Source organism: Zalophus californianus, chromosome 6 (assembly GCF_009762305.2).
Source record: "Zalophus californianus isolate mZalCal1 chromosome 6, mZalCal1.pri.v2, whole genome shotgun sequence".
Taxonomy (NCBI): Eukaryota; Metazoa; Chordata; class Mammalia; order Carnivora; family Otariidae; genus Zalophus; species Zalophus californianus.
The window spans coordinates 75,435,283-75,462,942 of NC_045600.1; the positions used below are offsets into that span (position 1 = coordinate 75,435,283).

Genomic DNA, 27,660 nt, shown 5'->3' on the forward strand with positions numbered 1-27,660 from the left:
TATAGTGTTACTTTCTCAACTGTAAAATGAACATGCTCTAGAAAATGATTTCCTCTTCCTCTCCCTCTGCCCTCCTTTCTCTCCCCCTCTCTCTCAAATAAATAAATAAATAAAATCTTTTAAAAATAAATTTTTTTGCAGAAATAAAAGAAGACTTGACTTTCCAGACAAGGAAATAAACAAAAAGCCTGGCACAAAATGTTCAACACAGATATTAATGAAAAAAATTATTTGGACATCTAGCCAAAAAAAATTTTAAATTACTTACTAATAAAGGAGAAAAATTAAACCAGCCATAGCATCATTCAACATCAAGAAAACACTGAAGGGAAGAAAGAAAGAGAGAAAGAGAGAAAGAGAGAAAGAGAGAAAGAGAGAAAGAGAGAAAGAGAGAAAGAGAGAAAGAAAGAAAGAAAGAAAGAAAGAAAGAAAGAAAGAAAGAAAGAAAGAAAGAAAGAAAGAAAGAAAGAAAAAGAAAGAAAGGAAGGAAAGAAGGAAGGAAGGAAGGAAGGAAGGAAGGAAGGAAGGAAGAAAGAAAGAAAGAAGGAAGGAAGGAAGGAAGGAAGGAAGGAAGGAAGGAAGGAAAGAAAGAAAGAAAAAGAAAGAGAAAGAAAAAAGAAAAAAGAAAGAAAGAAAGAGGGAGGGAGGAAGGAAGGAAGAAAGAGGGAGGGAGGAAGGAAGGAAGGGGGAAAGAGAGAAAGAAAACACTGAAAGAATCCTTACAAAGACCTCAAGTTAAAGAAGAATCTCATAAATGGTCACCCTGTTTTTCAAGTATAGGTGTAACAGGAAAGTATTTTTGAATAGGAAAAATGTAAAAAAAAATTATTGAAAAAATCATTAGAGGTCAAACTTTCAGTGAACCAGAATAAACATTGAATTTATTTCATTATAGAACTAAAGCTAAAATTAAAAATAGGGATAATCTTTACAAGGCAGGATGTGAAAATTACTAACCTGACATTGTAGAAATGGTACAAGTAAAAGGTGGAAAAGCAAAGGAAAGAATAAGTACTGTTATTAGTATGATTTCCTCATCTTTCAGAATGAGGGTCAAAATACATGATTTTAAATTATTAATCAAGTAACGGATATTTAGGTATACCTAATAATGCAAAGATAAGGGGCACCTGGGTGGCTCAGACAGTTAAGCATCTGCCTTCAGCTCAAGTCACGATCCCGGGATCCTGGGATCAAGCCCCGCATCAGGCTCCCTGCTCAGTGGAGCCTGCTTCTTCTTCTCCCTCTGCCTGCCACTCCCCCTGCTTGTGCTCTGTCTCTGTCTCTCTTTCTGTCAAATAAATAAATAAAATCTTTAAAAAATTGTTTTAAAGAAATAATGCAAAGATAAATACAAAGAAAGGTAAAATAACAAATTAGATGTGAAAATGAGGGAGGAGTAGAAATGATCAAATATATTAATTTCATCAAACACTAGAATAAAATCATCAAGCTTCATTTATCAGAAGAAAATGCAAATGTAAAACTAAGGAAATAGCTATGTTATTTGTCCAAGGATATTTATTCCTGTTTTATATTCACTTTGGATTATACCTGTTATCATTATAATGTAAAATTCAAAATGAATATACAACTTGATTTCACTTATGTATGGAACTTAAGAAGCAAAGCAAATGATCATAGGGGGAAAAAAGAGAGAGGGGGGCAAACCAAGAAATGGACTCTTAACTACTGAGAATAAACTGATGGTTACCAAAGGAGGAGTGGGCAGGCAGATGGGTTAAATAGGTGATAGGGATTAAGGAGGGCCTTTGTTGTGATGAGCATTGGGTGTTGTATGGAAGTATTGAATCACTAAATTGTACACCTAAAACTATTATTATACTGTATGTTAACTAACTGGAATTTAAATAAAAACTTTTTTAAAAAAGATATGTGTTGGTAAACTTATGTGTAGAAGCATATTGAAAGGGCCATATGCCTAACTCATTGCAACTACACTATATACAAAATTTTTGTAACTAACATTTTCTTTCATTAAGATATAAGTGCCAGTAAACTTATAAAAAATATATATCTACAACAGGAATAAATGAATGTCTGTGGGTCATATAACTCTGGGTCTCTTTTGTTTAACAGATCAAGCAGACAAAAATATGTAAGATTATAAAAAATTTAACATATATAAATCAGGCAAATCTAAGTAACATCATACCCTGAAACTTAAAACTTAACCTATTCCAGGCGCCTGGGTGGTTCAGTCAGTTAAACGTCCTGGGATCGAGTTCTGCCTCAGGCTCCCTGCTTGGCAGGGAGTCTGCTTCTCCCTCTACCCTTCCCTTCTGCTCGTGATATCTCTCTCTCATGCTCTCTCTCTCAAATAAATAAAAATCTTAAAAAAAAACTTATTCCTTCAATTTACCCATGGAAACCATATGTGTGATGATATATTATATCCCAATAAATTTCATATTCTAATAACAATCTAAGAAAATTTGAATTTAAGAATAAAGCCAGACTCCTGAACAACCAATGGATCAAAGAGGAAATCAAAAGGAAAATCAAAACATAGCTTGAAACAAACAAAAATGGAAACACAACATCCCAAAACTTATGGGATGCAGCAAAAGCAGTTCTAAGACAGAAATTTACATTACTACATTAAGGGGGAAAAAATCTCAAAAGAGTAACCTAACTCTGCACCTCAAGGAACTAGAAAAGGAACAAGCAAAGCCCAAAGTATGCAGAAGTAAGGAAATAGAAAAGGTCAGAGCAGAAATAATATGAAATAAAGACCAGGAAAAAAGTAGAAAAGATCAATGAAATTAAGAGCTTTTTATTGAACAAACAAAATTAACAAACCTTTCTCTTGGCTAAGAAAGATCATTCAGATAAATAAAATCATAAATGAAAGAGGAAACATTACAACTGATACCACAAAAATTCAAAGGCTCTTAATACTACTGTGAACAATTAATTATATGTCAACAAATTGGATAACCTAGAAGAAATGGATAAAAACCTACAAATGTATAACTTACCAAGACTGAACCATGTAGAAACAAAAAAAAAAAAACTCAACATACTAATTTTGAGTAAGGAAATTGAATTAGTCATCAAAACTCTCCCCCAAAGAAAAGCCCAGGACCTGATGGCTTTACTGGTGAATTCTATCAAGCATTTGAAGAATCAATGTCAATCCTTAAACTCTCCCACAAAAAACTGAAGAGGAACACTATATGTTAATTAATTGAATTTAAATTTAAAAATTAAAATTAAAAAAATAAAGGAGTAGCTAAATAAATTATGGAACATACATATAATGGAATACTATGAAGCCACAAGAAAAGACTAGGGACATTGTACCTGTATGGATATAAAGTATCTTCAACTAGCAAGGTGAAGGATAGTGGATTTAGTAGGAAACCATTAGTGTTCAAAAAAGGAAGTGGGGGCGAAGAGAGATAATACTTTATATTAGTACTTACAAGTGAATACAAAAGAAAAAGGTAAATTTTCTTACATCTAGGAAGAGGAAGTGAATGTTTGAATAATCTTATCTAATTTTGTATATAAATTTCATGTTCAAGAATGTTTATTTAAAAAATAAGAGAGAATACTTATTCCAAAGAGTTTCTTTTATTAAATCTTTCCCTCTAACCAGCTCTAGAAGCACTAGTATTTTAATTTCACATTTCCTCTAAACCTTTAATAGATAGTTGGAGATGAGAGGAAACCAGAAATGTCTGTGAGATTTAAGAGTATAATTTTAAAGTGGGAAACACTTTGACAGAAAAACATATGTAAAAGAAAAGAATTAAAAGAAAAACACAAGAATGTCAATTTTCCCTAGGTAAATCCCTAAATGTAATGTGATCTCAATACAGATATCATCAAGCTTTTTTCACGAGCTAGATAAATTGATTATAAGTTTCGTTTCAAAGATAAAAAAAAACAAGAATCGTTAAGTAATCTTAAAAGGGAAAATCATGGGGAGGAGGAGGAGGAAAGACTCTCTAACAGATATTAAAATATATTAAAAGCCTCTGTAAATAAAAATTAAAAGAATAGACAGATTAATGGGACCAAATAGAAAATACAGAAACATTCCCAACTGCAATTGGAAATTTAGTATTCACTAAAGATGACCTTCCAAATCAGTGGAAAATATATGGACATTTTAATGAATGACTTGAGGAAACTAGAGAAATGAGACTAGAGAAACATGTAGGAATGGTTATGTTAGTCCCATTTCTGATGCTATATAGTAAGATAACTTCCAAATGATGCAGAGGTTTAAATATTTTTAAATGAAGACACACAGGTATTAGAAGGAACAAGAATGAATTTCTCTATAACCTGAGAAAACATTTCTAATTATAACTCAAAATCCAAATACAGAAAGAAAAGATAGCTAAATTTTACAATATAAAAATAAGAACCTTTGTACTGCCAAAATCACCATAAACAATGGGAAAACATTTGCTACTTAAATGACAAAGTTTACCTATATCTAACATATGAAAGTTGTCTGAAATATTGGCAAATACCAAGAATTCGATAGAAAAATGATAAGGAGGTAGTTCAGAGATAAAGAAACGTAAATGCTGCAAGAATGACTTCATGAGGAACCTCCATACTGTTTTCCGCAATGACTGCACAAATTTGCATGCAGTTGTCCAGTTTTCCCAGCACCATTTATTAAAGAGACTGTCTTTTCCCCATTGTGCATTCTTTCCTCCTTTGTCATAGATTATTTGACCATGTATGTGTGAGTTTATTTCTGGGCTCTTGATTCTGTTCTTTGATCTGTCTATTTTTGTGCCAGGACCACACTGTTTTGATCACTACAGCTTTGTAGTTTATCTTGAAATCTGGGATTGTGATACCTCCAGCTTTGTTCCTTTTTCTCAAGATTGTTTTGGCTATTTGGGTATTTTGTGATTTACAAATTTTAGGATTTTTTTTGTTCTTTTTCTGTGAAAAGTACCATTGATATTTTGATAGAGATTTTCACTGAATCTGTAGATTGTTTTAGGTAGTATGGCCATTTCAACATTAATTCTCTCAATCCATGAGCATGGAGTATCTTTCCATTTGTTTGTGTCATCTTTGATTTCTTTCATCAATATCTTATAGTTTTCAGAATACAGGTCTTTCGCCTCTTTGGCTAAATTTATTCCTAGGCATTTTCTTTTCTGATACAATTGTAAATGGGATTTTTTTCTTAATTTTCCTTTCTACTATTTTGTTAGTAGTGCATAGAAATGCAACAGAATTCTGTATATTGATTCTGAAAAAATAAAAAACAAAATACCTGAAATGAAAATTTCACTAAGTAGAATAAACAGCAGATAAAAGACATAACAATCCTAACAATGACAGTAAGATAAGAAAACTATGACCAGGGAACCTGAGTGGCTCAGTCAGTTAAGTGTCTGCCTTCACCTCAGGTCATGATCCCAGCGTCCTGGGATCAAGCCCCACATTGGGCTTCCTGAGCAGGGAGTCTGCTTCTCTCTCTCCCTCTGACCCTCCCCCTGTTCATGCTCTCTCTCTCAAATAAATAAATAAAATCTTAAAGAAAAAACCAAACCCAGAGTAAGCGGTAAACAGAAATAATAAAGAAAAGAGTATTATTAATAGAAAAGAGAAAAATAAGGACAAAATCAGTAAAATCAAAAGCTTGTGTTTGAAAAGTTCAACAGAACTGATAAACTTCTCACCAAACTGATCAGAAAAAAAAAAAAAGGAAAGACAAAATTACCAATATCAAGAATGAAAGGGGATACATCACTGCAGATCCTACAGGTTTTAGAAGAATAGAGAATATTATGGACAACTTTATGCCAGTAAACTCAACAACTTAGATGAAATAGACAAAATGTTTGAAAGAGAGAGAGAGACAGACAGACAGACAAACCAGAAACAGACTCTTAACCATAGAGAACAAAGAGAATTGTTACCAGACAGGTGATGGGGGTGGAATGGATGAAATAAGTGAAGGGGATTAAAGAGTGCAGTAGGATGAGCCCTGCATTCCTTCTCAGTAGGGAGTCTGCTTCTCTCTCTCTCACCCTCTCTCTCTTTTTCTCTGCCCCTCCCCACTGCTCATTCATAACAAGTCGCCTAGCCCACACATGAATAATAATGCCTTCACTCAACACTCACTCCTATTTATTTGGTAACACAGAAAAAATAGTGAGATAGTCTTTGGATAGTTATTTATACCACTTCTGAACAGTATATTTATTTTTTAAATAATTATATATAATATATTTTATCACATGGAAAGTTTAATACATTTCTTCATTATAGACAGTTCCTTAATATATCTCTTCACTTGTAGACAGCTTTGTAATAAATTTTCTTCTGTAATGTCTACACTTTGTATTTGCTATTTATTTAGTTATAAACCTGATTCATATAATGTAGAAATCTTTTGCATTTTATTTATTTATAAACCAGTGCCACCTATCCTTAGATCCAAAATATTAAATCCATTTATAATCTTTTAATATTCACATAGTTTCCTTTACCATATAAAAATTGTTTAGGAAATAATTGGGGTAAAATATAATTATGATACACACGGAGTGGTATAGGAATTTACAAATTCTGGTCTCAAAACATTGGATTAAATAATAATATTAAAGTTTCCTGAGTTGTCACTCTATGATTTATCCCAAATTTGACCTAAAAACCTCAGTATTGGGGCACCCGGGTAGCTCAGTCAGTTAAGTGTCCGACTTTTGATCTCAGCTCAGGTCTTGATCTCAAGGTTGTGAGTTCAAGCTCCACACTGGACTCCATGCTAGGCATGGGTCTTACTTTAAAAAAAATTTTTTTAATAAAAACCTTAATACTAACTAAATCTGAGGGTGGATAGTCAAATCCAGATGTTAGAAGCCTCAAATTCTGAAAGCTACCTAAGAAACTGTCTTCATTTTGTGTATTCTTCCAAGTATATAAACACAAGAAACTCAGAGGGCATGAATATCAATACACATATAGATTAGAAGAGATATGTCTTTGAGAATCACTACCAAAGAGAAGAGTATCCAACATTTTGTTTTAATGGAAAATGTGCCCAGTATGTGAGATTTCGTATTCTTCTATAATAAACAAGAAAGACACTACATTTAAAGGCTGAATTCACTCTTCCTCAATACTTCCAGGATCCACAGGGTAAGAGTCCTTATGAAAAACTGACCAGATCAGAACAGAGTCCTTGAGGAGAATTTTCACAGTGGACATTAAAATTACTAACTAAAGTGAAAGGATTTATGAAAAGTTTAATTAAAGAGATTAATTTTCAAGAATAGTCAGGATGAATCTGGATGGCTTTGATTGGTCATGAAAGAACTCTTCCTGAAACTTAGAATCTTACCAAATAGTCTCCTCATTGCCATTTTCATCTCCTTATTTCTGAATGTATAGATAACAGGATTCATAAAAGGAGTGATAAGGGCATCAAAGATAGCTAAAAATTTATCTATGGGTAACGTAGGGAATGGCCACACATAGACAATAATGCAAGGACCAAAGAAAAAGACCACCACAGTGATGTGAGCAGAGAGAGTGGAGAGAGCCTTGGATGAACCACCTGAAGAATGTTTTCGAACCGTGACCAGGATGAAGATGTAAGACACAATCAAGATGAAGAAGGTGCCCATGGAGATGAAACCACTGTTGGCCATGACCAGAAATTCCAGTCTGTATGTGTCTACACATGCAAGCTGGATGAACCGAGGAAAATCACAATAAAAACTATCCATTTTGTTGGGACCACAAAAGGGCAAGTTTACAACAAAAGCCAGTTGGGCCACAGAATGGATGAGTCCAATGGTCCAAGCAACAGCCAAAAGAGAAATGCACATTCTTAGGCTCATAATGGTCAGGTAGTGGAGGGGCTTACAGATAGCAATGTATCGGTCATAGGCCATGACTATAAGCAGCACCATCTCCGTACCCCCAACAGTGTGAATAAAGAACAGCTGAGTAATGCACCCTGTCAAGGAGATGACTTTATGTTTTCTGAAAAGATCATAAATCATCTTTGGGCTTGCAATGCTGGAAACACCTGTGTCAATGATGGAAAGATTTGCCAGCAAAAAGTACATGGGGGAATGTAAGTGATGGTCTGAGATGATCGTGAGCACAATGAGAAGGTTTCCTAGCATACTTGCTATGTAAAATATAGTAAAAAACAAAAAAAGAAGAATCTGAATCTCCCAAGAACTGGTGAGTCCCAGCAACAAAAATTCAGACACCACAGAGTGATTTCCTCCATCCATCAACTTCGTGTTCTAGACCAATCCTGAAGATACCTGAAGAGCATAAGAGGGAGAAAAACATGATTTTTAAGTTGAAAGGGAAGCCTGGCTATAGGGTTACACAAATGTCAAAAACTAAAGATCAGGAGCCCCTGGGTGGCTCAGTCATTAAGCATCTGCCTTCGGCTCAGGTCATGATCCCGGGGTCCTGGGATCAAGCCCCGCATTGGGCTCCCTGCTCAGTGGGAAGCCTGCTTCTCCCACTCCCCCTGCTTGTGTTCCCTCTCTCGCTGTGTCTCTCTCTGTCAAATAAATAAATAAAATCTTTAAAAAAAAACTGAAGATCACTTAGCCATTGTACACAGTTACATAGAATTTACATAGTACAAAAATCACAGAGAGCCAGCACCAAATTTTTTTCCAAGCCTAGATCTTTGTTATCATTTAATCGTATGCCTCAAATTTTGTTTGGTCTTTAATGTATAATGAAGTAGGGGAAATGTAGACAAAGTCACCTAAGACTTAAAGGAGAAATACATCAGGAGATAGAGAGACATATTTTCTAATTTCGACACTGAAATATGCCACAGAATGGAAACGTGCAGAAAGGCAACTAGAACTGTCTGGAGAGGTGTCTAGTTTATTCTTTTAAATGGCTGCTCAATATTCACAGTGTGGATGGGCCATAATTTATTTACTAATTTCCCTATTAATAAGCATTTAACTTGTTTCTAGATTTTTGGCCCCTGCAGATAATGCTACAAATAACTATCCATATACATACATCCTTGTGTATTGATGCTTTCCTTTCTGTGTCACAGATTCCCAGAAGTGAGATCACTGGGTCAAAGTGCACATATTTTTAATGTTAGTAGTGTTGCCTAACAGCTTTCCAAAAAAGCTGAAACAACACATATTTCTATAAGAATAAATGTTAATACTTTCTTTAATTGTTGCCAGAATAGTGGGTATAAAGTGATAGCTCACTGTTGCTCTGGTTTTCATTTCCCTGACAACCAATAAATTTGAACATTTTTGCAATTTGGATCTGCACTTCTGTGAAATGCCTATTTCTGCCTTTTCCTATTTCTTACTGTGCTTTTTTTTTTTACACATTTGTAAGAGCTCTTTTTATATTACAGATATAAGCATTTGTCATTTGTTTTATCTTTTCTAAAACAATTCTCTATTAATTTTGTTTCTGGTTTCTTTTGTTATACCCAAGTTTGTTCGTTTTTTTTCATTTATACCCAAGTTTTTAATTATTAAATGATTAAATACAGCTATTACTTTTTTATACATACTGCTTTTAAGATCTCCTTTGCTCCTGGATCATACACGTACACCCTTAGATTTTCTTTCAATACTTTGTTTTATTTTCTATTTAGGACAGTGCTTTATTATTTTTGTATATATTTTATTTTATTATATTATATTTTGTATATATTTTAAAATGTAAGTTCATTTCTAATTTCTTCCAGGTGAATAAAATAGTAATGGCACTGTGTGTTAAATGACCCATTCTTTTCTCTTTCAATTTAACTATTTTTGCACTTTGCTAAATTATCAGATATTTTGGGATCTGTTTCTGAATTCTTTATTTTGATTTCACTGATATACTTGTCTCTTTCTGTAGAAATATCAGGGTAATGGGATGCCTGGATGGCTCAGTTGGTTAAGCATCTGCCTTCGGCTCAGGTCATGATCCCAGGGTCCTGGGTTCGAGTCCCACATTGGGCTCCTTGCTCAGCAGGGAGTCTGCTTCTCCCTCTGCCTGCTTCTCCCCCTGCTTATGCTCTCTCTCTCTCTGACAAATAAATGAATAAAATCTTAAAAAAAGAAAAAAAAGAAATATCAGGGTAATACTATGTCGCTATATCTGATAAAGCAAGTCCCTCCTTCACTGTCCTTATTTTTCATACTTCCTTGACTATTCATGATCATATATTATTGCATATAAATTTTAAATTCATTTTCTCCAATCCCCCCAAAATTCCATTGAACTTCTGATTTGAATTGCTATAAATTTGTATTTTAACTTTGAATGAAGTAGCATAGTTATGATAGTGTCTTCCCATTCAAGAACATAGTACATCCATCCATTTGTTCTTTTTTTTAAAGATTTTATTTATTTATTTATTTGCGAGAGAGAGAGAGAGAGAGAGAGAGAGAGAGAAAGGAGTAGGAGGGGAGGAGCAGAGGGAGAGGAGGGGAGGAGCAGAGGGAGAGGGAGAAGCAGACTCCCGCTGAGCAGGGAGCCCAAAGCAGGACTTGATCCCAGAACCCTGGGATCATAACCTGAGTCAAAGGCAGATGCTTAACTGACTGAGCCACCCAGGCACCACCACCCATTTGTTCAAACCTTGTTTCATGTCCTTCAATATGATTTTGCCGTTTTCTTTATATATGTTCTATGCTCTCTTTGTTAAAATTATTCTTATGTATTTTATAGCTTTTTTTCTTAGCATTATAAATGAAATATCTTTTCTCCCTTCCATTTCTAAGTTCTTTTTGCTAGAATGGAAAAAAGTTATTTCTTTTTATATGTTACATGTAGTCACCTTACTACCTTCTGTTATTCGTTGAATAGTTTTTTACTGAAATAGCTTGGGTTCTCTAGGTTTATAATAATGTCATCAGCAAAAAGAGACAACATTTTCATATTTAATTTTTGCTGGTTTGGTTAAGATAGTATCCATTTCATTATCCCCTTATTAACATGAAAGTCCTACTATACTTTCCTATTTTTTTCACGTTTATTCTCCCTTTTCCAGTGCTACATTTCTCTATTCTTATTTTGTTTTATTTTTAAATTACTTACTGTTGTATCTTTTTTTTTTAAGATTTTATTTATTCATTTGACAGAGAGAGTGAAAAAGCACAAGCAGGGGGAGCAGCAGAAGGAGAGGGAGAAGTGGGCCTCCCGCGGAGCAGGGAGTGCAATGCGGCGCTTGATCCCAGGACCCTGGAACCATGACCCGAGCTGAAGGGAGATACTTAACAACTGAGCCACCCAGTACCCCCTCTATTCTTATTTTAAAATAAGATGCCAATGGGGCGCCTGGGTGGCTCAGGCTGTTAGGCTACCAACTTGATTTCGGCTTGGCTAGTGATCTCGAGCCCCATGTCTCCAAACTGGGCATGGAGCCTGCTTGGGATGCTCTCTCTCCTTCTCCCTCTGCCCCTTCCCTCCCCCCACCCAAAAAATATAAAAATAATAATAAAAATAAATAAAAAGTAAAATAAGATGCCATCTATTTTCCCTACCAATATGTTCTATTTCCTTCCCGCCTTACCCCAACACCAATTAAGATAAGACCTTTAAAATACATTTCTCCCCAACTTCTTACCTCCTTCCTTCCGTTTAAATTAAATTGGTTCCTTTTTGCCTTTCTCGAACTTCTCGTTATTTTATATATTATGCCTCCTGAGTCCTCCCTGTTTGGTTTCCCTTCATGATTGCTATCTCATTATCTCTACCCTATATGCTTCCAGAGATCCATTGCTCCTAACCTTCTAGTCTCAAATTTAGATTTCAAGAATAATCATCTTTTTTTTAAATTCATCTCAATTGTTCAGTTCTAAAGGGTCTTGTTTATATTTCCCATGAATCCCTTTGCGTGCTAATATTACTTTTTATTGAAATTAGCATCTGCTTCTTCCAACAGCCTTGTGTCCAACATCAGCCTAGTATCACATATGCTTAATATATTCTTTACACATATAAATTCTAATATCTGAGATGAAATTTCCAAAATCATCTATATCAATCTGTCTGATTTCAAGATTTATTCAATATATCCAGTCTAGTCTGGTACTGTTTTTACTTCTCTAAACTCTCAGGGATGTAAATGCCACCTAATACATAGTGTCCTTTTTAAGTGTTGTTGCAATAATAATTTGACAATCAAAAAGTGCCTAAAAACCTGTGAAGTAAGTAAACATCATGTCACTGGGGTTTGGAGTAAACTATAACTCTCAGTTACAATATTCTTATGTATTGCTTTATGATAAAGTGATTAAAGAAAAGCTGACTTGAGAGTTTGATTTTTTTTAGTTTGATTTTTTTAAGGCTCAGAACTAAGAATTGATATCATCCCAAATATTTTCTGTCACAGTGAAAGTTGTTCTTGAAGACAAGTGAAATTTTCTTTACAAGTTAACAAAGAACTAGAATTTAAAATAAATATCCAATCCTGTTAATCTTTCAATGTATACAGATTTGGTTATTATGTTGTTTATTTAAATTGGTTCATTCATATTCTTCCTATGTTTCTTGTTCTGGAGAGACAGATGTAAAATGTTGGTTAAAAGTGAAGAATCACAAACCAGACTACTGGGTTTAAACTTGCCTTATCCACTTGCCCCACCACTAACCCTTGAAAGAGGATTTCAACTCCCTCCATGTTGACTTCAGTCTGTACCTTCTAATTGATTAAATTCTTCTTTCTAGCTTATCTCTGAATTTAGACAACAGACCCTGCAGGCAAAGCATCCCCTGATGGAAACCAAAAGTACCCCCTTGGAGCAACAGGGACTTCCCTGACACCAGCATGACCTTGCATGATTGACTCAGGACAATGATTCACCAGACCTTTACTGCCCACCTGCAGGTACCCCCTGACCTTTGTCCCACATTTTCCTTACATAAACCTAGAAGTTTTTTCAGCACTTTGGAGATAGGTTTTGAGACGCTAGTCTGCTGTCTTCCCAGAGTGGGCCTCCCTGAAATAAACTCCTTTCTTGTTTCAGCAAGCACTCATCCCTCTGCCTTTGGATTTTGTCAGCGGTGAGTGGCCAAACCTGGTCTGAATGGGACCCCCAGAGTCAGGTACTCTTGCACCCCTGTGCCCCAGTTACACCCTGACCTCAGATAACTTACTTAATCTTATTGTGTCTAAGTTTACTCATCTGTTAAATTGAAGTAATAATAGTCTGGCCTCAAAAATTGCTATGAGTAAAGAGCTTAGAACAGTATTGAACACATAGCAAGAATTCAATAACTGTTAGCTGTAATGATGTTATTTTAACATCCTTAGTTCACTAAACTCTCCTGGTAGTCCTAAGTCTCAGACTTGTCTCCCTCATTTTTTGTCCTCTGTTCACTATATACATTATTTAAGATCTTGTCTTGTTCTCCACCTAATGGGCTTCTTTTAAAATTCTAATTATACCCTCCCCAAAAGCTTGACCACTGTGTGAAAGGCAGCATATATGAAAGGGTTTAATACTTTCATTAGAATACAAATGCTAGTTGAATCCAAATAGGTATATCACTCATTCCCTAATTCTATCCTAAACAGTATAGTCTAATTTCCCATAGTCTACTAAACACTGTCACTTAACATTTATATATCAGTCTTGTGCTTGTGGAATTTCACATGACTACCACAAAGCTAATAATCATCACTCTCCTCCCAATGCAGCTTTTCTTTCAGATCTAGTATAACATTACAAGCATCTTATCTACTCAGCTCTTCTCAAATCCTCCACTTGCTTTCACTAATCATTACCAAAACCCTACTATACAGGACAACTGATCTCTCCCTATCTAACCTGAATATGGCCATCAGATTACCCTTTCTAAGCACTTTGGTTATGTAACTAGCACCACCAAAGTATGTTCAGTGGTTTTCATTGCCTCTGAAAGTACAAAATCCTAATTTAGAAGGTGCTGCTACAGTTTGTCTCCATAGCATCTTTCCAGGATGCTTCTATTTTCAAAAAATATTTATTCCTCTTTAATACTATCTGCTCTGTTGCCTATAGATGACTTCCTTCTTAACTCCCTACATTCTGACAGCTGTCCCCTCGACCTTTATACTGATCCCATTGATGTGAGGCCACTGAGCGAATGGTCAAGAAAGAATTCTTGAAACATCTTCAGTGCAAAAATGTGCTTTTATTATAGCACAGGGATAGGACCCATGGGCAAAAAGAGCTGCACTGCTATTGTGAGGAGTAGCTGATCATATACTTTTTAGGTAGTGAGGGTTAGGAATAACATCAGGAATTTATGTATGCTCAAAGGAAATTATGTATGCTGAAAGCAAGGTATCCAAGACCTTGGAGAACCAGCTATTATCAAGATAAGGTTATTCTTTATTGTTTTAGTAAAGCATTAGTCATGAGACCCTTTAGATGTGTGTTAGTGGGGCCACATGTTGAAAGATGATTGTTATCATATCCTGGAGGTTTGCAATTATCAGAGTGAATTTCACTAACCAAAGCAAAGCTATATTGGTTGAACATTAAAGAAAATCTTAAGGGAATTGTAGGAGTGTTACACCCTGTATGTCTCAGGGATTTATCACTGGGCTGCAAGTTGTAAGGAGACTTCATTTTAGCTACAATTCCTATGCCTTTGTTCCCCTCATCATCATGAAGATCACTAAATACCTTGGAGTAGCTAAATCTTCATCCTTATGATCTCCCTGCATCATTTCATACTGTTCACCATTTCCTACTTTCTGAGAAACATTATAAATAGTGGGATGTATAGAGACTTTGTCATTTTTCTCCCTGTTGGTAATGTCTATTCTATAAACTGGGCCTAGTAAGACAATCCCTCAAGTAAGAATTTTAACTAGTCATTAACATAGGAAAGGACCTAAATCCTTATGGATTTACATTCTCATTATGTTGTACACCTGAAACTAACATACTGTCATATGTCAATTATACTTCAGTTTTTAAAAAGACAAAAAGGGTTAGCCAAAAGGAATATTTAAACAAAGGACAGAGAAGAACTGGAGGTAGTAGATGGACAGTGCAAACATTGATGGAGGCTTGAATTGTCACTTCACGGGGAAAAAATGGGTTAATTTCTTTTTCCTATCTGGTTTGTAGTTGAATAGAAAGATCAAAAGTAATTCCCTGAACAGTCCACAAAACCAAAAGACAATTGACAGAATGGGAGAAAATATTTGCAAATGACATATCAGATAAAGGGCTAGTACCCAAAATCTATAAAGAACTTATCAAACTCAACACCCAAAGAACAAATAATCCAATCAAGAAATGGGCAGAAGACATGAACAGACATTTTTCCAAAGAAGACATCCAAATGGCCAACAGACACATGAAAAAGTGCTCCACATCGCTCGGCATCAGGGAAATCCAAATCAAATCCTCAATGAGATACCACCTTACACCAGTCAGAATGGCTAAAATTAACAAGTCAGGAAACGACAGATGTTGGCAGGGTTGTGGAGAAAGGGGAACCCTCCTCCACTGTTGGTGGGAATGCAGGCTGGTGCAGCCACTGTGGAAAACAGCATGGAGGTTCCTCAAACAGTTGAAAATAGAGCTACCATAGGATCCAGCAATTGCACTACTGGGTATTTAGCACAAAGATACAAATGTAGGGATCCGAAGGGGTCCATGCACCCCAATGTTTATAGCAGCAATGTCCACAATAACCAAACTGTGGAAAGAGCCAAGATGTCCATCGACAGATGAATGGATAAAGAAGATGTGGCATATATACACAATGGAATATTATGCAGCCATCAAAAGGAATGAGATCTTGCCATTTGCAACGACGTGGATAGAACTGGAGGGTGTTATGCTGAGTGAAATAAGTCCATCAGAGAAAGACATGTATCATATGACCTCACTGATATGAGGAATTCTGAATCTCAGGAAACAAACTGAGGGTTGCTGGAGTGGTGGGGGGTGGGAGGGATGGGGTGGCTGGGTGATAGACATTGGGGAGGGTATGTGCTATGGTGAGCGCTGTGAATTGTGCAATACTGTTGAATCAAAGATCTGTACTTCTGAAACAAATAATGCAACATATGTTAAGAAAAAAGAAAAAGAAGAAGATAGCAGGAGGGGAAGAATAAAGGGGAGTAAGTCGGAGGGGGAGACGAACCATGAGAGACGATGGACTCTGAAAAACAAACTGAGGGCTCTAGAGGGGAAGGCTGTGGGGGGATGGGTTAGCCTGGTGATGGGTATTAAAGAGGGCACATTCTGCGTGGAGCACTGGGTGTTATGCACAAACAATGAATCATGGAACACTTCATCAAAAACTAATGATGTAATGTATGGTGATTAACATAACAATAAAAAAAATTTTTTTAAAGTTATTCCCTGTACAGGGGCCAGAGACATTTCTGTTCATTGAACTTATAGAAAGATTCATGAGAAAAAAGTAAGTGATCTAAGGACATAGATAGTAGAATCTCTGATACTAATACAATATTATTTTAAAACATTCACTTCCAGATAGTTAGGAAGATCTTATTTAATTTTCCTCTTTCTCAGCATTCTTATTTGGGCACAATTGAAAAAAAAAGACTTCTAACTAGAGTCATTAACATATGAAAGGACTTAAATGTCAAAGCTTAGAGGCCAAAGGGCAGAATGTGTCTTAAACACACAGTGCATAACTTAATTTCAAATAAATGCAAATGTGTAAATTCTAAAACCTACTTTGGGCATCCTTTTGAGTTTCCTAAATGATTTTCTTCACTCCTCTCCAAACCCTCAGATATAATTTTCTTAGGATGATTATTTAGGAGCAATTACTTTTGCTGAATCCTCAGTATAGATGGAAACTATCATTATCCACCGGATATTGATCTTTTATACATGTGAAAAATGCCAAAGGGGCCATCAACTAAAACTGCTGATCAATGAGTCAGCCATATCATTTTTTTAAACTCTTACACCTCTTCTTAATCTTATCATATCCAGAATAAATACTTTAAAAAAATTTTTTGAGTATAGTTGACACACAATGTTACATTAGTTTCACAAATATTTTTTATTATTAATGGTGGCTTTTTTTCCTCAACTCTCTTTAACACATTAATAGTTCTCTGATCCTCTTCACTGTCTACACATCATTTCCATTTCCTTAATGTTCTAATGAATCTTGGTTGTAAAACATTGGTAAGAGTCTAATTATAAATATAATACAATTATTTCCTAAATGTTACAAGTCAGACTTCTGTTAATTCTGATCTCATATTGGCTTTAGAAAACCTTAATGTTATATATCACATTAGTATTATATATAATAGCTGTACTGCATCCTCTGGAAATAAAGATGCTGTATGTGAGACTATCATCAGTCCTCATGATTAGCCATATGAGTTATAAATTCATCTGAATTAAGAATGTTTCTATTCTCTCACATAGTTACAACTAAGACAATTTCTTCAAGTTCTGCCCTACCAGGAACACTGCTTTTTTTATCTTGTTTCAATAATCATTTCCTACAGGATATGAATACCAAAATTTATAACATCATTTTGCTTTTTTCTAAAAGTTTACAACCTCTAAAAACCTTTTACATCTTTTGTTGTACAATACACAGGGAAGAGAAGGAAAGAGAATATGATCTATATTTTACAGATTAGAAAACAAGAACTCAAAGAGATTAAACAGATTGCCTAATTTTGCACAACTAAATGTCAAATTCAAGCCCAATTCTTGCAATTGTTGTAAAGATGCAAGTGAATAAAAGAAATATGTGAAGAAAATGCCAAAATTTTAACAGTTGCTATCTTCCTATGAAGGGGCTGTGGGTGATTTTTTCCCTTCCTTATACTTTCATAAATTTTCTATTTTGCACATCTATTTCTTTTTAAAAAATATTAATTTAAAAAATAAGTTGAAGGTGCCTGGGTGGCTAGGTCAGTTAAGCATCTGCCTTCGTCTCAGGTCATGATCTCAGGGTCCCGGGACCAAGTCCCAGGACGGTTCCCTGCTCAGCAAGGAGTCTGTTTCTCCCAGTCCCTCTGCCCCTTCTCTCCATTTGTGCACTCTCTCTCTCTCAAATAAATAAATAAAATCTTAAAAAAAAAAAAAAAAAAGCAAGTTGGCTCCAGAGTCCAGGCCTTCTTCACTACAGTGCCGTGTAAGTCATTGACAACCTGCAGTCAAAAATAACTTCAATGGGGGGCACCTGGGTGGCTCAGCCATTAAGTGTCTGCCTTTGGCTCACTTTGCCCAGTGACGCTTTGCCCAGGGTCCTGGGATGAAGCCCTGCATCGGGCTCCCTGCTCCACGGGAAGCCTGCTTCTCCCTCTCCCACTCCCTCTGCTTGTGTTCCCTCTCGCTGTGTCTGTCTCTGTCAAATAAATTAAAATATTAAAAAATAATAATAAAAATAAATAAAAATAAAAAAATAACTTCAAGGGCATGAGGAAGTAGCTTCTACTACTAAAGTACTTGACAGAAGTTCATAGAAGGCAACGTGGGTTGCTACTACCCTCATGCTATCTCTGGCTGTGCAAGACCTCCACTGTCATTCTTACCCAGATCTAGTCTCTTCTAATTTCCCAGCCTCCAGTGTTCTCCTTTCCAGACCCTTTTCAATTAAACCATTTACATGCTGAGCCGTATCCACATAAAGTGTGTTAAAAAGAACTCAATAGTTACCCGAATTTATATAAATTTAACTCTCATAAAATTTTCATTTTAGTTCTGTATGTCCATGCACCATGCTTCCTAACTATTCCAGGCTACTCCCAACTCTTCCACTCTCAACCTGCCCTCCTTGAACATCAGAAAGAGACGTCAACAGCTTGGCACTCAACTTCTAAAATGTTGCCTATACCTAATCTTATATCCCTATGGTGAAATTTTCACATGAGAATTGTAGTTTACTGCATTCCATTGTCTGTGTCATCTATGTTGCATCAAAAAAACAACACAGATGAATCTTCTCTGAGCCCTAGAAATGGCTCACACTCAATGCTGAAAATGTCATTAATCCTATTTGAAAAGAAAGGCAGTGGGAACCAGATTCTCTCTTACCTGAGTTAGACCAAAGAATCTATTCTTCTCAAATAGTAGTAGATCAATTCCCTCCAAATTTTGTGACAAGATAGAGAGCTTCCATTATGTAAAAACTATAATTTCTAAAAGAGAAAAATAAGAATTAGTTTAATGGATACAGAGAACAAAATGACAGAAATTGGGAGTGTATAAAACACAGAAACTGAAAATACCACATAGGAATTTATCTACCACACACATACACACAAAAAAAAAACTAAAAGAAAATACAAAGTAGGGGAATAAAAAAGAATAAGAAATAGAAAAGATGAAATATGCTGTTTCCTCCTCCTAGAACATCCTCTTCTAGTCAAAATCCCACCCTTGATTCATGATCCAGCTTATTGTCCTCCAAATACCCTTAGCAATACCTTCCCCAGTACACTTAGCAAGAGCCATAGTTCGTTCATCTTGATACTCCTCCCCATGCCTTGCCCAGAATACATGTATCACAAATATGTGGAATAGCAATTAAACTGTGTATTAGGTTAAGAGAGGAAATAATTACTGAGCAATCATTGGAGAGAGACCCAAGAGTAGGTTGGATTAATGTTCAGTCTGCTAAACCGTAAAACATTTGTTTTGCATACATTTTACATGATAGTACTTGAGGTAGAAGTATTTTTCTAAATTCAGGAGAGGACAATTTCACATTCTGACTGGGATTGTAACTTTTTCCAAAACAAAGAGCTTAATATTGTCTTCCTCAAGTAAAAAAGATTCTAATTAGCAACCTTGAATACTGGTGACCAAAATGATGGTGTGAGTCTTGGGAATAGCCGACTTTTCCTTGATTAGATTTTCCTGGGAATTATTCCTTGGATTCCACACTGATTTTCCCCCTGGGGAATTAAAAAGGGCAAAAAGGACTGAAGAAAGAAAAGTAGCTTCTGGATACCAGATTTAATGGTGCTTTAGATGGATGTACAGAAATATTTTTGCTTTAAAATGAAATCAGTAGAGGGGCGCCTGGGTGGCTCAGTCAGAAAAGTGTGCAACTCTTAATCTCAGGGTCCTGAGTTCCACCCTCACATTGAGTCTAGAAGTTACTTACATGAATAAATACATACATACATAAACTTTTTAAAAAATAATAAAATAAAAAATAAAATGAATCAGTAGAAGTATCTAAGAAATCCAACACACCAGAATGCTTGAGAAGCAGATAGAAAGGGAAACAGTATTACTCTACTATAGTACTAACAAAGATTTCATGGCAAAACACTCATCAATGAGAACAAGGAGGTAACAGCAAATGAAAAACAACAAGACAAAAAACTATCTCTTACTTTAACAATTTTGGCTTTCTAGGTGCCTTTTGGCCCCACAAAATTCAAAACCCAGGACCTTAGACTACATAAATTTTTCATCAGAGTGCTATCAAGTTATAAAGTGGTAATTACTGGAGTATAAAAGGACATATAAAAGGAATTATGTCAGAAAGTTTTAAAATAAGTACACCTTGGGGCTCCTGGGTGGCTCAGTCGTTAAGCATCTGCCTTTGGCTCAGGTCAGGATCCCAAGGTCCTGGGATCGAAACTCACATCGGGCTCTCTGCTCAGTGGGAAGCCTGCTTCTCCCTCTCCCACTCCTCCTGCTTGTATTTCCTCTCTCGCTCTCTCTCTCTCTCTGTCAAATAAATAAATAAAATCTTTAAAAAATTTTTTAAAAATAAAATAAATACATCTTTTCCATAAAAGCCTTCCCTGACCACATTTTTCTTATGCTTTTCTTTCATTGTCCTATAATCGTTCCCTCTGCTTCTATTATCAGCATCTTTGGGTATTATTGTCTAGGAATTATTGCCTCATATTAACTTTTTTTATTTAAATTTAATTAGTCAACATATAGTACATCATTAGTTTTTGATGTAGTGTTCAATGATTCTTTTGTTGTGTATAACACCCAGTGCTCATCACATCATGTGCCCTCCTTAAGGCTATGCCGCCCTCCTTAACCCATTTACCACATCCCCCCACCCACCTCACTTTCCGCAACCCTCAGTTTGTTTCCCAGAGTCAAGAGTCTCTCATGGTTTGTCGCCCTCTCTGATTTCCTCATATTAACTCTTACGAAGAATTACAATTGATTGGCTCCAACATCACACCCTGCCATAAACTGATCAGTAAAGGCAAGCAAGCAGAGGTACACAGTGCAGAACACATAGTCAATATTTAATAAGTATTAATTTTAAAAATATTTGACTAATTTTTTCTAATGTAGTTTAGAATAATTTTTAAAATTAATCAATGTATTCAAATGGTTAATCCCTCATAGACATAGCCTTTACCAATGATCAGCTGTTAAAAGAATTCCATGAAGTAAAACTATTGTCTAGGCTTTACATATTTGTAAAGAATTTGTAGAGAAAATGGACTTTAAAAATCCATCCTTGTGTTATTTAAAGACATAAAGATACAGAAAACACATATATCTTAATGAAAGAAGATGTTACTTGAACAATGATTTATACACAGTGTAGTGTCAATGAATGAAGCATGCAGCTGGTCCATTACACTTCTACACGTACATTTACAAACACTTATATCTTAATGAAAGAAGAGGTTAGCTGAAGGGCACATTATACACAATGTAGTTTCAATTAGTTCAGAATATGGCTATGCCCATACGCTTCCACCCATAGGTTTCCAAACACTTGTATCTTAATGAAAGCCGATGCTAGTTGAAGGATGCTTATAAATAAAATGTATGGAATATTACTGAGCCATGTAAAAGAATGAAATCTTGCGATTTGCAATGACATGGATGGAGCTAGAAAGTATTATGCTAAGCGAAATAAGTCAGTCAGAGAAAGACAAATACCATATATGTCACTCATATGTGGAATTTAAGAAACAAAACAAACAAGCAAAAGGAATAAAAAAAGAAAGAGGCAAACCAAGAAACAGACTCTTGTTAACTTGGTCAAGCAAGAGAAAACTATATACTTATATATCTTCTCTGGAAAAATGTGTGTTCAAGTTCTTTGTTCATTATTTTCAGAAGCCAATATAACTTTTATTGTCTATAAATGCTACTTCTTTATTAAATATCATAAAAGAACTTTTACATTAAATGTCATTAGTTATTATAGTCCATACATAACATGCTATATGCATAATGTTACAGAGTATACACATAAAAGGCATTTGATTAATTGCTATAAATTTCAAGTATTATTTGTCATGTAAATGGTATATGAATCTTAATATACTGTTTTAAAAAGTATAATTTAACAGTGCCAAAATTTGATAATAATATATCTAAGTTAAATTTAAATATGTGAAACAGAAAACTATGGGCAGAGTCTAGCCTTTCTTCTTAGAAATTTGGGACTTTTTAAAAAAAATTGTCTAAAGAATTTAATTTCTTTATGCTCATGAAGTGAAAACTCAAAATCATCTATGATATTATCTACTTGTAATTGAATTTTTCCTACATCCCACTGTTTACAACAATGATTTCTTCTACAAAATCTCCCTAGAAATATATTCTCTTAGGTTTTTGCCCATTTTTAATTTGGTATTTGGTTTTTTGCTGTTGAGTTATTTGAGTCCCTTATATATTTTATAAATTAACCTCTTATGAGATACATGGTTTACGAGTATTTTCTCCCATTCCACAAGTTGTCTTTTGACTCTGTTGATTGTTGCCTTTGCTGTGCAGAAGTTTTTAGTCCCACTTGTTTATTTTTTTTGTTACCTGTGTGCTGTTGATGTTATGTCCAAGAAATCATTGCCAAAACCAATGTCAAGAAGCTTTTTTCCTATGTCTCCTCCTAGATCCCGTTTTATAGCTTCAGATGGACATTTAAGCTTTTATTTTTTTTTTCAGATTTTATTTATTTATGCGTCAGAGAGAGAAAGAAAAAGAGCACAAGCAGGCGGAGCAGCAGGCAGAGGGAGAAGCAGGCTCCACACTGAACAGGGAGCCCGACGCTGGGCTCCATCCCAGCACCCCGGGATCATGACCTGAGCCGAAGGCAGACGTTCAACTGACTGAGCCACCCAGGCGTCCCAGACATTTAAGCTTTTAACCATTGTGAGTTGATTTTTGTGTATGGTGTAAGTTAGGGATCCGTTTTTGTTGTTGTTAACCTTAAAAATAAAGCTGCCATTTATTTTACCAGCAAAAAGATGGGTTTATTTAGGAATAGCAGAGAATTACAATTAGGGACATGCAGTCTATAGCAAAGCCATAGGCTAATTTGGAGAACAAAGGAGGCTCAGTCAGTTGGGCATGTGCCTTTGGCTCAAGTCATGATCCCAGAGTCCTGGGATCGAGTCCCACGTCGGGATCCTTGCTCAGCAGGGAGCCTGCTTCTCCCTCTCCCACTGCCACTCCCCCCTGCTTGTGCGCTCAATCTCTGTCTCTCTCTCTCTCTCTCTCTGACAAATAAATAAATAAAATCTTAAAAAGAAAAAAAAAAGCCTCCAGCGGAGAACGAAGGAGAGGAATACTTTCTTGGGGGGGGGGGGGAGCTTGGGAAGGGCTGTTATAAACCAAAAGTGCATTGGAGTAAACTGGGAGTTCAAACCATAGTGGCTTCTCATTGGCTGAGTTGTGACAGTCCCTTGTAGGCTGGGCTGTTGCCGGGGAGAAAGAAACCTTCTTTCCCTCTGCTGGGAAAGTACTTTACTAAGTACTATCCAGTGCAAAGCCCTTTTTCTGTTGTATTTGAAATTGGCAACAAGTGGTAAGACATGAGAGCTCCTTACTCCATTTTGGTGAGGTTTCCCTGCACTAATTTTCACATTTTGCATGTAGATATTCAGTTTTTCCAACACCATTGTTAAAGAGACTATCCTTTCCCCATTGTGTATTCTTGGCACTCTTGTCAAAGATCAGTTGACCATACACACACATGGGTTTATGTCTTGGCTCTATAGTCTGTTCCATTGTTCTATAAGCCTGTCTTTATGCCAATACCATACTGTTTTAATTATTGTAGACTTGAAGTATTTGAAATCAGTAATTTGAAATTAGGAAGTGTGATGCATCCAGCTTTCTTCTTCTTTCTCAAGATCATATAAATGGTCAATAGGGATGTGAAAATATGCTCAACATCATTAATTATCAGGGAAATGCAAATCAAAACTATAATGAGATATCACCTCACACCTATTAGGATGGCTATTATCAAAAAAAGAAAAACAGATAACTGTTGGTGAGGATGTGGAGAAATTGGAACCCTTTGGCACTATTGATGGGAATGTAAATTGGTGCATTCCTTATGCAAAACACTATAGTGGTCCTTCAAAAAATTAAGAATAGAATTACCATATCAGTATCTCAAAGAGATATCTGCACTCCCACATATATTGCAGCATTATTTACAATAGCCAAGATATGGAAACTACCAAAGTGTCCACCAACAGATGAGTCAGAAAGAAAATCTGATATTCACCTTCAATGGAATATTATTTAGCTTTGGAAAGGAAGGAAATCCTGCCATTTGTGACAACATGAATGAAACTGGAGGACATTATGCTAAGTGAAATAGCCATCTACAGGACAAAAATACAGGATTCCACTTATATGAAGTAACTAAAATAGTCAATACAATACAGTACAATAGTGAGAATACAATAGTGATTGCCATGGCTAGGAAATAGTTGTTTTCCATTGGGTATAAAATTTCAGTTCTTTTAGATGAGTAAGTTCTAGATATCCACTCTACAACATAGTGCCTGTAGTTAATAATATGGTATTGTACACTTCAAAATTTGTTAAAAGGTAAACATGTGTTTTACCACAAAAAAAAAGTAAAGTAAAATTAAGGGACACAAGGAAACTTTGGGAGGTGTTTCATATTGTCTATTACTTTAATTGTACTGAGTGTATAATGAGTGTTTGCATATATCCAAACTCATAAAATTGTACACATTAAATATGTGTAATTCTTTATATATCAATTATACATCAATAATACACATAATACACAGAAAGAGGAATAAAGAGAGACAGAGAGGTAGAGAAAATCAAGTAAGGATATATCAACATGGTATAAATATATCATTTTAAAAAAATAAACTACTATAGAAAACTTTATGCCAGTATATTTTAGAACTGTAAAAATGAAATAGACAAATTCTTTTAAAAATATATTCATAATTCTTTCTTGAGTCAGTTCTAATTAGTTATATACATTTTTATTTTTTTTATTATGTTATGTTATTCACCATACAGTACATCATTAGTTTTTGATGTAGTGATGCATGATTCATTGTTTATGCATAACACCCAGTGCTCCATGCAATACATGCCCTCCTTAATACCCATCACCGGGCTAACCCATCCCCCTTCCCCCTCCCCTCTAAAACCCTCAGTTTATTTCTCAAAGTCCACAGTGTCTCATGGTTCATCTCTCCCTCCGATTCCCCCCCTTCATTTTTCCCTTCCTTCTCCTAATGTCCTCCATGCTATTCCCTATGGTCCACAAATAAGTGAAACCATATGATGATTGTCTTTCTCTGCTTGACTTATTTCACTTAGCATAATCTCCTCCAGTCCCATCCATGTTGATGTAAAAGTTGGGTATTCATCCTTTCCGATGGCTGAGTAATATTCCATTGTATATATGGACCACATCTTCTTTATCCATTCGTCTGTTGAAGGGCATCTCGGCTCTTTCCACAGTTTGGCTATTGCGGACATTGCTGCTATGAAGATTGGGGTGCGTATGGCCCTTCTTTTCACTACATCTGTGTCTTTGGGGTAAATACCCAGGAGTGCAATTGCTGGGTAATAGGGTAGCTCTATTTTCAAATTTTTGAGGAACCTCCACACTGTTTTCCAAAGTGGCTGTACCAACTTGCATTCCCACCAACAGTGTAAGAGGGTTCCCCTTTCTCCACAACCTCTCCAACATTTGTTGTTTCTATCCCTGTCCATTTTTGCCATTCTAACTGGTATAAGGTGGTATCTCAATGTGGTTTTGATTTGAATTTCCCTGATGGCTAATGATGATGAACATACACAAAGATAAACTCAAAATGGATGAAAGACCTCAATGTGAGACAGGAATCCATCAAAATCCTAGAGGAGAACATAGGCAGTAACCTCTTTGACATCGGCCACAGCAACTTCTTTCAAGATACATCTCCAAAAGCTAGTGAAACAAAAGCAAAAATGAACTTTTGGGACTTCATCAAGATAAAAAGCTTCTGCACAGCAAAGGAAACAGTCAACAAAACAAAGAGGCAACCCAGAGAATGGGAGAAGGTATTTGCAAATGACACTACAGATAAAGGGCTGGTATCCAAGATCTATAAAGAACTTCTCAAACTCAACACCCAAAAAACAAATAATCAAGTCAAAAAATGGGCAGAAGACATGAAAAGACACTTCTCTGAAGAAGACATACAAATGGCTAACAGACCCAGCTTTCTTTTGAGGTCCGTTGGCATGAAAGATGGTTCTCCTTCCCTTCACTTTCAGTCTGGATGTATCTTTAGGTTCAAAATGAGTCTCTTGTAGACAGATATATACATTTTTAAAGAAGAATATATGCAAACATTAAAAATGAGCAAAAATTAAACAAGATTGTTTGTGGATATATACTTATTTATTTTTTAAGTATTTTTTAATTTATTTTTGTGAGAGAAAGAGTGCGTGTGTACCTGAGCAGGAGGAGAGGCAGAGGGAGAAACAGACCCCTCGTTGAGAAGGGAACCCTACTCAGAACTCGATCCCAGCACCCTGGGATCATGACCTGAGCCGAAGGCAGACGCTTAGCCAAGTGAACCACCCAGGTGCCCGGATCTATACTTCTTTAATAAAATTATTTTTCAAAAAAAGCAAAAGAAGTATAAAGATAAATCCAGAAGAGTGATTGTTTCTGGGTGAAAAACAAGGTAAAGGGATAGGGGTTGAGAGAGTAGATGCAATGATAGATAGGCTCACAGGTATTTATTTTATTTTGCTTTTTAACTCAAATATATGTTACATATTTTGTAAATACATAATATTTCATAACAAGAAGTAGAAAAAATCAATTAGGTCAGTAGATAAAGTTTTTTTCTTTCAGATTTGCAAAGATTCAATTAATTATATATCCTCTGTTCGCAAAGATGGGAGAAACTCATGCTCTAATTCACTGCTGGTGATGGAAATATAAATCGACCCAATCATTTTAGAAGGCAATTTTGCCATATTTAATCAAGCTGACAAATACATTTTGGCGCAGCAATTTCATTTCTATTGTTATTATGAGGAAGTAACCAAAGCCATGTATATATAAAAAGGTACATCAATATCTTCCATAGCAGAGTTGCTGAAGACTAAAAATTGGAAATAACTTAAATGTCAGCAGTGAAGTATTGACTAAAGCAGTATGGCTATATCCATGCAATAGATTACTATATAGTGACCAAGAACTACATGGTAGAAGTAGATTTATTAGCATAAAAAGACTTACACATCATATTGTTAAATGACCAATATCAGTATTGTTAAATGACTTACATATCATATTGTTAAATGGACTATAGAACAATGTGGTCCTATTTTGTATGATTTTTCAAAGGCATAAAGGAAAAATCCTAAAAGAAATATAACAATATTTCGACAATTATATTTGAGTGAAGTGATTTTCGGTGATTTTTTTTTTCTTTTCTTCCTTGTGCTT

General features: G+C 35.5%; 1 protein-coding gene across 1 annotated transcript; it reads right to left on the bottom strand.

Annotated features, from left to right (window-relative positions):
* Positions 1-7,286: 7,286 nt before the first annotated feature.
* On the bottom strand, positions 7,287-19,115 carry LOC113909212 (olfactory receptor 4F3/4F16/4F29-like). Its single transcript, XM_027570322.1, has 2 exons — positions 19,011-19,115; positions 7,287-8,291 (listed from the first exon to the last, which is right to left on the bottom strand). Exon 2 carries the CDS (start codon positions 8,256-8,258, stop codon positions 7,287-7,289), a length of 972 nt encoding a protein of 323 aa, XP_027426123.1. The 5' UTR covers positions 8,259-8,291; positions 19,011-19,115.
* Positions 19,116-27,660: the final 8,545 nt, after the last annotated feature.